The 10344-nt window shown below is 62.1% G+C and overlaps 1 protein-coding gene across 1 annotated transcript in view; it reads left to right on the forward strand.

The window, feature by feature from the left end:
* The window catches only part of Ptprs (protein tyrosine phosphatase receptor type S), a 46746-nt gene that overhangs the window by 32300 nt on the left and 4102 nt on the right, over positions 1-10344 (forward strand). Inside the window, 14 exon segments of the mRNA XM_033759607.1 lie at positions 1092-1209; positions 2223-2834; positions 3219-3316; positions 4113-4366; positions 4672-4765; positions 4839-5054; positions 5362-5519; positions 5882-5893; positions 6060-6172; positions 7467-7514; positions 8132-8229; positions 8311-8434; positions 9052-9227; positions 9301-9420. Coding sequence (XP_033615498.1) covers positions 1092-1209; positions 2223-2834; positions 3219-3316; positions 4113-4366; positions 4672-4765; positions 4839-5054; positions 5362-5519; positions 5882-5893; positions 6060-6172; positions 7467-7514; positions 8132-8229; positions 8311-8434; positions 9052-9227; positions 9301-9420 — 2241 coding nt within the window.

Raw genomic sequence — 10344 nt, forward strand, 5'->3', positions numbered from 1 at the left:
GGGCTGGAGACCCTCTGCCCGAGCACCCCGCCCCGCGCCCGACCCAAGCCCCCACTCCCAGCATGCTGTTGGTGTGCACGCTTCGACCTGGGGACTCGGCGGTGCTGACCGAGTCTGACCGGGTCCCTCTGTCCTGGGAGGTCACAGTCCCAGAGGGGTCAGAGGGGCGTAGATGAACACGACGCGGGGGGACAGTGCTGGAAGCGTGGAGAAGTCTGCTCTCTGGGTGGTGCACATCCGCTGTCCCAGCGCTCTGGGAGGCTGAAGCGGGAGGATCAAAAATTTGCACCCACCTTGGGCAGTTTAGTGATTTAGTGAGACCTTCTCTCAGATAATGGAAAGGGCTGGGATGGAGCTCAGTGCAAAGAGTCTGGGTTCGATTGCCAGTATGAAAGAAAAAAAAGTTAATAAATTTTAAAAGCCAGCTCTCTGGGCAGGTGACCATCCCCATTTAGCACTGCCGGATTTCCAAGGCATGGATGACCTGCTGTGAGCTGCACTGTGCAACTTCTCTCCACCTCTGTTTCCACCACACGTGGACAGCAGAGCACAGACTCGGGAAGTAGTGGTAGTAAGCACAGTGAAACGAGTGGGAGAAATGAGTACTTGTGGCCTTTTAAAAAACACAAATAGGTTTACACAATTTAATATTTAGTAATAGCTGTGTTTGATATTTGCTTTGCAAAATCTCTGGAAATATAGCTGGTGGGCCTCGTGAGTGGGAAAGGGCATCTGCAACACACCAGAGGGGGTAGAAGTAGATGGCACAGCTGTGCAAAGATCCTGGGGCAGGATGGAGCTTGGCTTGGTAGAGGAGCAGCAAGGAGGCTAGCGGGGTGGGGCACGCAGGGCCCTGTGGGAGGGCTGAGGGCAGAGACCAGACTTGTTGCTCACAGTGCCCTCTGGAGGCTGTGGGTACCCAGCAGACAGGGTTGGCACAGGCTGCATGTGCCCCCTTGAGCATGGTTATGCGCCACAGTCTCTGCATGGGCTCGTGTGCTGGACCCTGTCCCTCCCTGCTTGACCTCGTCGTGGGGACAGGGTGGGCAGGGCTAGCCCCGTCCCGCCCTGACCCACACCCTGGCCCATAGGAAATGGTCATCACAAACCTTGAGCCTGAGACCGCGTACTCCATCACAGTAGCTGCCTATACTATGAAAGGCGATGGCGCTCGCAGCAAACCCAAGGTGGTGGTGACCAAGGGAGCAGGTATGAAACTGCTCATCACCTGCAGCCACTTTGCCCCCCGAGGACCAGAGGTCCCTCAGAGTCTTTGAGGCTGTGTGAGGAGACAATGGAGCAGGCAGGGGGCCAGTGAGACCACAGGTGTGCGAGCTGCTCAGAAGGGCCCAGCATGGCCCCGCCATCCTTCCCAGCTTAGCCTCCACCACACAGAAACCCTTTTAACACTGTGTCCTCGTGGGCTTCACCTGGGCCGTTCCCTCTGCCAGGACCCCTTTCCCAGCCCGCTGTGTCCTCCCCACCCTGCACATGTCAGCCAAGGGACGCTGTCCAGATAGAGCCCACTGCCCTGGGCGTTCCTGGCAGTCACAGTCCTTTCAAGGCCCTGATGAGTCCTGCAGTGTAACACCTGGCTATGCATGTCAAGCTGGCATCCCTGCTCCCCGAGCCCCTGTGGTGTGTGGGTGACTGCACAGGCTGAGAACCACAGAGCAAGGACAGTTTGGGACACTGCTGTGTCTCCTGGGTATGGATCAGAAGCTGAGAGCCACTAGGCAAACAGGAAGTGAGACATGGCTTAAGTGCCATGAATGTTTGCAGAGCCAGACTCGGCCTCAGCCCTGCCCTGGCCCCGCATGGCCCCACCCCAGGGACGCTGTCCTCACTGCTCCCAGCTCTCCCTGCAGCTCCTTCCTGTCGTGCATGTTCAGAAAGCGGAACCCCCTAGTGCCCCGATGCTCAGGAGGCTGAGGCAGGAGGATGGCGAGACCCTGTCTCAGAATGAAAAGAGGGCTGGGGATGGGGCTGAGTGGCAGAGTGCCCCCAGGCCCCATCCCCAGTACTAGGGAAAGATGCTGCAAGCTCCTAGCCCCTACCTACAGTTCCACTCCGTGGGAAGCTGAGGCAGAAGAACTGCCTGCGCCCAGGAGTTCAAGGCCAGCCCGAGGAACACAGCAAAATCCTGTCCCAGAAAGAGAGAAGGGCTGGGGTGGGGCTCGTGGCAGCCGCCGTTGCCGACCCCATCCCGTCCTGTCCCGCAGTGCTGGGCCGCCCCACCCTCACGGTGCAGCAGACCTCGGAGGGCAGCCTCCTGGCGCGCTGGGAGCCGCCGCCCGGCGTCCCCGCCGAGGACCAGGTGCTGGGCTACCGCCTGCAGTTCGGCCGCGAGGACGCGACGCCGCTGGCCACACTGGAGTTCCCGGCCTCCGAGGACCACTACACGGCGGCGGGCGTGCACAAGGGGGCCACCTACGTGTTCCGGCTGGCAGCGCGCAGCCGGGGCGGCCTGGGCGAGGAGGCGGCCGAGGTCCTGAGCATCCCCGAGGACGCGCCGCGAGGCCACCCGCAGATCCTGGAGGCGGCCGGCAACGCCTCGGCGGGCACCGTCCTGCTCCGCTGGCTGCCGCCCGGGCCCGCCGAGCGCAACGGGGTCATCGTCAAGTACACGGTGGCCGTGCGGGAGGCCGGCGCCTTAGGGCCCCCCCGAGAGACAGAGCTGCCCGCGGCGGCCGAGCCTGGGGCGGAGAACACGCTCACGCTGCGAGGCCTCAAGCCCGACGTGGCCTATGATCTGCAAGTGCGAGCCCACACGCGCCGGGGCCCCGGCCCCTACAGCCCCCCTGTCCGCTACCGCACGTTCCTGCGGGACCAAGGAAGGCGCGGCCACCCCGCCTCACAGCCGGACCCCGCCCCCCTCCCCCCCCGGTAAGTGCCGCTTTTCTGCTTCCTGTGGACACTCAAGGCAGAGTCCGGACCGAGGCTCCCTCCGGCGCTGGTAAAGGTGGGACGTGCCTGGTGGTGGCCACGCCGCCCCCACCGCCACCCCCGCTCCTCCTCCTGCACCTTCTCTCTGCAGCCTGCGCCGTCTCCCGCAGCAGGGACCTGGGACAGGGAAGGCAGGGCCAGGCCAGGGCCAGGCAGGAAGGCCGTGGGCACAGCCATGACAGGGAGCGTCTGGGCCGCCCCGTGCCGCCCGTGCCCATGCTCACGGGGCCCTCTTCTGCTTTCTCCCCGCTCTCCTGCCATGCTGCCTGCAGTCTCGCCCAAGAACTTCAAGGTGAAGATGATCATGAAGACCTCAGTGCTGCTCAGCTGGGAGTTCCCTGATAACTATAACTCACCCACACCCTACAAGGTGAGGCCGCCGGGCAGGGGCAGGGCTCAGCCTGGCTTGAAGCGGAGTTTGGGGTTGGCACTAAGTCCGGGATCCGTCTCACAAGACTCAGCCTGGGATCGAGGCTCAGTCAGGAAGTTGGGGATCTGGCTGCGCTGCTGCTAAATCTGAGGGATCGGTGCTCACCCAGGGTTAGGGCTTAGGAAGACACGGGGCTGAGCTGGGATTGAGGCTCAGGGCTTAGAGTCGGGGCTCTGCTTGGGACCAGAGTTGAGTGTGGGGTGCTGCTGCTAACTGGGGGAGATCAGGGCTGGGCTGGGGCCGGGGCTCAGTCTGCACGGGTGGGACACTAAGGTAAGGGCTCTGCCTGGAGTTGACTTATCCTGGGGTTCCTGCTGAATCTGGGGTACCAGAGCTCAGTCAGACTCGGGGCTGTGGGATCAGGTTCAGTCTGGTTGGTGCCAAAGAAAGACTTGGGGTCCTGGATCAAGGCTTGGTGAGAATTTGGATTCACTTGGGGCTCTGTCTAGGACTGGGGCTCATTTGGTTCAGTCTGGGGTTGCTGCTCCGAATCTGAGACCAGGGCTCTGTCCAGGTTGAGGTTGAGCCTGGGTTTGTTGCCCAGTCTGAGACCAAGGGGGTCAGTCTGGGACCAGGACCAATCGAGTTTGGGTCTCACTTGGGACTGAGGTTTAATCTGGGTTTAATCAGACCAGCAGGGATCAGGGATCCGTGTGGGATCGGTACTCAGCCACACCTCAGTCTGAGGCCAGTACCTCAGCCCCACTGAGCTGGCCTGGCCTGGCCTGACCCATAGATCCAGTACAACGGGCTGACCCTGGACGTGGATGGCCGCACCACCAAACGGCTCATCACACACCTCAAGCCGCACACCTTCTACAACTTTGTGCTGACCAACCGCGGCAGCAGCCTAGGTGGCCTCCAGCAGACGGTCACTGCCTGGACGGCCTTCAACATGCTCAGCGGCAAGCCTGGTGTCTCCCCCAAACCTGACCCCGACGGCTACATCGTGGTGTACCTGCCCGACGGCCAGAGTCCCGTGCCTGTGCAGTACGCTTGCCCCACTCCCACTTTCCCAGAACCCTTGGTGGGAGACAGAGCCGGGAGTCCCCAGGGGGGAGGGGGAGGCTCTGCTCAAAAGAGAACCCAGGGTTACAAAACTAGGTGGGTATTGGATCTGGGGCTTTAAAGGATGTATAGGAGTTTGAGAACTTAGAGGTACCCGAGGTAACTCTTTTAGACAGAAGATGCGCTGTGATCAAAGTCTGCAGCTTGGATTGGGAACTTGGTTAGATGTGGTTGAGGGGCTGGGGGCCGGGGCGCAACAGCCCCGTGACTCTCCTGTCTCCCAACAGAAACTACTTCATTGTGATGGTGCCACTGCGCAGGTCTCGCGGAGGCCAGTTCCTCCCACCACTGGGCAGCCCCGAGGACATGGATCTGGAGGAGGTGAGGCCCGCAGCCGACTCCAGGGCCCCATGCGCCCAGCTGAGCTCTGAGCCCCCACCCTCCACTCCCACAGCTCATTCAGGACATCTCGAGGCTGCAGAGGAGGAGCCTGCGGCATTCGCGCCAGCTGGAGGTGCCGCGTCCCTACATCGCCGCCCGCTTCTCCGCGCTGCCCCAAGTGTTCCATCCTGGGGACCAGAAGCAATACGGTGGTTTTGACAACCGGGGCCTGGAGCCTGGCCACCGATACGTCCTCTTTGTGCTCGCCGTGCTACAGAAGAGTGAGCCTGTAAGTCCTGAGTGTGGTCCATCTGTCTGGAAAGGAAGTTCTTGGATGAAGGGTTCTTACAGCTGGGGCTTTGAGGAAAATGTAGGAGCTCAGCTAGAAAGGCAGCCCCAGATTTGCTTGTACAAAAATGGAGGAGCAAGAGGAACAGAAAGGACTTCAGCGTGGCTGAGGGGGAGGAGGGAGTGGGGACAGCAAAGATAGGTGGCGACTGGGCCACTTGGAGTCCTTGGGAGCCCGGGAGGGCGGAGAGCCAGCTGGCACGGCTGGTGTCTGAGGGGCCGAGCACTGATGGCCCCCACCCCTGCAGACGTTCGCGGCCAGTCCCTTCTCAGACCCCTTCCAGCTGGACAACCCCGACCCCCAGCCCATCGTGGACGGCGAGGAGGGGCTCATCTGGGTGATCGGGCCGGTGCTGGCTGTGGTCTTCATCATCTGCATCGTCATCGCCATCCTGCTGTACAAGAAGTGAGCCCTGCACCCGCCCCGGCACCCCCAGGGCTCAGGGGCCGGGCCACACAGCCTGGGAGCGGGCTGGGCGTCCACTCAGGCCACACCGCCTTTCCCTCAGCTCCGCAGGGTTGGGGTGGGGGCCGTGTGTGTACCGCGGGGTCGAGTAGGGGTGGCCCAGATCTTGGCACCCCGGGAGGCTGAGGCAGGAGGATCTCAAGGTCAAACCAAGCTCTGGCACTAGAGGCCTGTGTCAGACACTGTCTTAAAATAGAAAAGAGCTGGGGATGGAGCACAGCAGCGTTCCTCCAGCCCCAGTCCCGGTCGGGCCCTCACCCCTCTTCTTCTCTCCCTTTGCACCTGTGTCTGCCCGGGAGCAGCAAACCTGACAGGTAGGTAGGGGCCCCACCCCTGGGGCTGCAGGGCAGGGAGTCCTAGAAACCCAGCCGTGCGCGCCCACGCCCCTCCCTCCCTGCATCCCTGGGCCCAGGCTGCGCGTCTGCCTGGGACTCTGGGTCGCGGGTTCTCAGCCGACTGCTGCACTTGCTCCCCACAAAGCAAACGCAAGGACTCTGAGCCCCGCACCAAATGCCTGCTAAACAACGCCGACCTCGCGCCCCACCACCCCAAGGACCCTGTGGAAATGAGGCGCATTAACTTCCAGACCCCAGGTACGCGCAGCGCGGGGCTCCCGACTCCCAGTGCCTCCCGCTCTGGCGGGGATTCTGCCCGTGACCGCAGAGGCTGTTTACAGCTGCTCTTAACTGAGGGGTGTGGGCTTCGGGAGCAGGAACAGAGGTGTGTGGGAGGTGTCGCTCTGCCACAGCCCTGCTCCGAGCCGCTGAGGGGAGTGGCTGTCTCCCGTGCTGGCCTTAGGAGAGGCACAGACCTAAGGCACCGCACACCTCGCCCTGCAGCTCCCCCCGCCCTCCCTGCCCTGGTCACCTGCCGTCCCTGGCGGCAGAGCCCAGCAGACCCATCCACATGTGGCCTTCCCGGACCCCCTCACCTCCCCACTCAGTGGGCTCATGCCGGCTGCTTCTAACCAAATAAGGAATTCCTTTAACTGACAGCTGCCATTCTCCCCCTGGGCTCACGGCACGGTCACCTCTGTGCCCTCACTGGCTCGCATCCACTGCCCTCCCGACCGTAGGGAACTTTAAGCATTGCTGTTTAACTGATGGCTGCAGTCCTCCCGGTAGGGATCCCGCACACCCCCTTGCCATTCCTGACGTCTGCTCTTTCCTGTCTCTGCCCTGACTCGTGTCACTCCTCTGTTCATCCACATCACGGGCAGACTATTTGCATTTAACCGATGGCCGCTGTTCTCCTGAAAAGGCGTCACCCAGGGGCTCACTGATCACCCTTCTTGTTCATCTCTCTCCCCTCTGGCCTGGCTCACGTCTCTTCTGTCTCCCCCTCACCGAAGATCATGACCATTGTATTTAACTGACGGCTGCAGTCCGGAAAGGGCCAGGCAGGGTCTCATCCCATCCCACTGTGTCTTTTCCTCTGTCGAATCTCTGGGCTGACTTGTGTCACTGCAGTTTTCATCCGAACGAGGGTTTTGAATAACGTGTGTCTACCTGATGGCCGCGGTCTCCTGGCGGCCCGCACCATCCCCACTGCCTCCCCCTGGCTTCTCTGACAGGGAGCAGCTGCTGCCAGCTCTGCTCGCTGCAGGAGGCTTCCCGACGCGTGTCTTAACTGCTGGCTGCTGTCCTCCCCAGAGCCCATGGCATGGGCCCGCGTGTCATGGCACCCAGCCTCCACCCTCTCTTCCGGCCCCTGCGGGGAGCCCGAGGCCAGGCTGGTCTGGGAGGGGGCGTGTGGACAGGTGCCCCGCGGAGCCCTAGTTCTTGGCCAGGCCCCGTCATGTGAGCGGCTCCGCCCTCCTCCTGTGGCCGGCGAGGGTGGGGCGGTGGCCCTGTGTGTGCTCATGATTTATTGTTTGCTTCTCTGCAGACCTGGGCCTCAGCAGCCCCCTCAGGGAGCCGGGGTTTCACTCGGAAAGTTAGTTCCTGTGTCTCTGTGCTTGGCTTCCTTTCCCCGCCCCGTCGGTTCTGTCTCGGTCTCCATCTGCCTCCTGTCTGTCCGTGCCCACCCTCCCATCCCACGCTGGCACCTGGAGGAGGGCGGGTTAGGGCCCTGGGTGGATTCGTGTGCGACGGGCAAGGGAGCCGTGTGCCAGGCAGGCCGCTCGGGCCAGGCGCAGTACAGTGGGTGTGGCCGGACAGCTCTGTGAGCTCCTGCCCTGGGCTGCAGACTCGGGCTTCCGGTGCCTGCCCTGCACCCAGCACAGGGACGGGACGCTGTACACAGCACACGCGCCCCCTCCACTCAGCGGGGGAACGCCCGTGTCTCTTCTCTGGAGAGGGGACAGTGCCCACCGCACCACCAGCCGCACCTCGCCAAAACGCACCAGGGGCTTGGCCTTGTCCAGAGGACCCTTGGTCCAGCCCCTGCGCCCCAGGGGTTGGGGGGACAAGCACCCTGTCGAGAGCACCCCCCTGCTGAGCCCAGCCCCCCCCCTTCTAACCGCAGCGCGCCCGCCCCGCCCCGCAGACTCACAGTGAGCACCCCGTGCCCCAGGCCACCCCGCTGACCTGCGGGCTCTGCTGTCCCTGCAGGCATGCTCAGCCACCCGCCCATACCCATTGCGGACATGGCAGAACACACGGAGCGCCTCAAAGCCAACGACAGCCTCAAGCTGTCCCAGGAGTACGAGGTAAGCCCACCGCCCACCTCCACGGTCCGTCTTCGTCCCCGCCCTGACACCGAGCACCTCACCTCTCCCTCCGCTCCGCAGTCCATCGACCCGGGGCAGCAGTTCACGTGGGAGCATTCCAACCTGGAGGTGAACAAGCCCAAAAACCGCTACGCCAACGTCATCGCCTACGACCACTCTCGCGTCATCCTCCAGCCCATCGAAGGTAGTGTGAGGAGAGTCAGGCTCCCTCGTGCCCTCCCTCAGGAGGCCCGATTCTGGTCGTAAGCCTGGTCCAGCTGCAGCTGGAGGCTGCTGGTGTTTTTGGTGGTTTTTGTTTTTGTTTTGTTTGGTACCGGGGATCAAACTCGGGTCCTTGTGCTTGTGAGGCCAATGGCAGCACCACTGAGCTAAATCCCCAGCCCGGTTTGGCTGTGTATTTAACTAATGCCTGCTGTCCATGATTAACTGATGGCTGCTGTCCCTGACGTGGCTCCATCTGTTCCTCTATATCATGCTTCTCAATCAGAGAAGCTCTGCTGCCTGAGATGTAGCAATGCTCAAAGATGTTTTTGGAAAAGGGAATCAAGTAAAGTAGTATTAAATGGCTGGAGACCAAAGTTCCCCTGATAGCCCGCGGCATGCAGAACAGCTCCACCATAGACAGAGAGCTGGCCCCAAATGGCTGTGGTGCCAGAGTGGAGAACCCGTGATGTACATGCCCCACAGTGGCACTGGGGACGTGCCTGGGGCCATCGGGGAGCTTCCAGGAATTGCTGGGCTGTCTCTGTCCACCCAAGACTGCAAGCCCCACGGGTCCCTGGCTTCTTGCTCCGGCCACAGGCATCATGGGCAGCGATTACATCAATGCCAACTATGTGGACGGCTACCGGCGGCAGAATGCGTACATCGCCACGCAGGGGCCCCTGCCCGAGACTTTCGGGGACTTCTGGCGGATGGTGTGGGAACAGCGGTCAGCCACCATTGTCATGATGACGCGGCTGGAGGAGAAGTCACGGGTGAGGCCCTGACCCTGCACTCAGCCCCGGCCAGCCCGGCCCTGGCTGACGCCCTCTCTCATGCATGGTGCAGATCAAGTGTGACCAGTACTGGCCCAACCGGGGCACGGAGACCTACGGCTTCATCCAGGTCACCCTGCTGGACACCATCGAGCTGGCCACCTTCTGCGTGAGGACCTTCTCCTTGCACAAGGTGGGCAGCTTGGAGTGGCTGCCTCTGCCTGCAGAGAACAGAGCAGGTCATCTGGGCTGCCTGCCTCTCGGGTGGGGAAACTGAGGCTCAGGCAGGGCCCTTCTGTGTCCAGCCCCCACAGGAAGACAAGATAGCACTCAGCCCACTGAGGAACTCGTCCCCTCTCCCTTCAAGGTTTTCCTGCCCTCTCACCCTCTGGCATCACCTGGCCTGGCGGGGCTGGGCAGTCAGGGAGGAATGGAGCGAATATTGAGACCTGTATTTAACTGATGGCTGCTGTCCACCAAGGAGCTCTGTCTCCTCCTGCACTGGTGATTCTGAGTTAGTACAGTTCTCCCATGGCGTGGATAGGGGCTGCCTTGGCTCTACTGTGTGTCCCTGACACCCAGCCTGGTCTCAGTATCCCACACCCACCCGGCCCAAGTGCCAAGAACCTTGATCAGATGGACAGTGGGAAGTGGGAACCGCAGTTCCTGTATGCACAGAAATGATGTGCTGACACAGCCCAGCCTGGGCACCAGGACACAGCAGGGACAAACCGCCCTTCCCGCGTGGGGCTCATAATCTAGCAGACAAGACAGACAACATATACACGAGGTGACAGCAACTTGACGTGTAGAGGGAGAAAAGTTAGCAGCGGAGCAGAAAAGTGGGTGCTGAGCAGCCCAGAAAGATTAAGGAGGAAGCAGGGGCAGACCTGGAGGGAGGGTGTCCCGGCGGAAGGCACAGCTGTGCAGAGGCCCTGGGGCAGCGCAGCCCGGAGCAGTGTAGGAGCAGAAAGGAGCTGGTGTGGCTGGAGCAGAAAAAGCCAGGGCAGAGAGGGAGGTAGGGCAGCGGGCAAGGAACCAGCGGCTGTTTTGGCCCCTGTGGGCTGCAAGGAGGACTTGGGCTTTGGCCCCAGGAGGTGGGAGCTGTGGGGGGCGG

This window comes from Fukomys damarensis, unplaced genomic scaffold, assembly GCF_012274545.1.
Source record: "Fukomys damarensis isolate Sample0158 unplaced genomic scaffold, DMR_v1.0_HiC HiC_scaffold_37, whole genome shotgun sequence".
Classification (NCBI taxonomy): domain Eukaryota; kingdom Metazoa; phylum Chordata; class Mammalia; order Rodentia; family Bathyergidae; genus Fukomys; species Fukomys damarensis.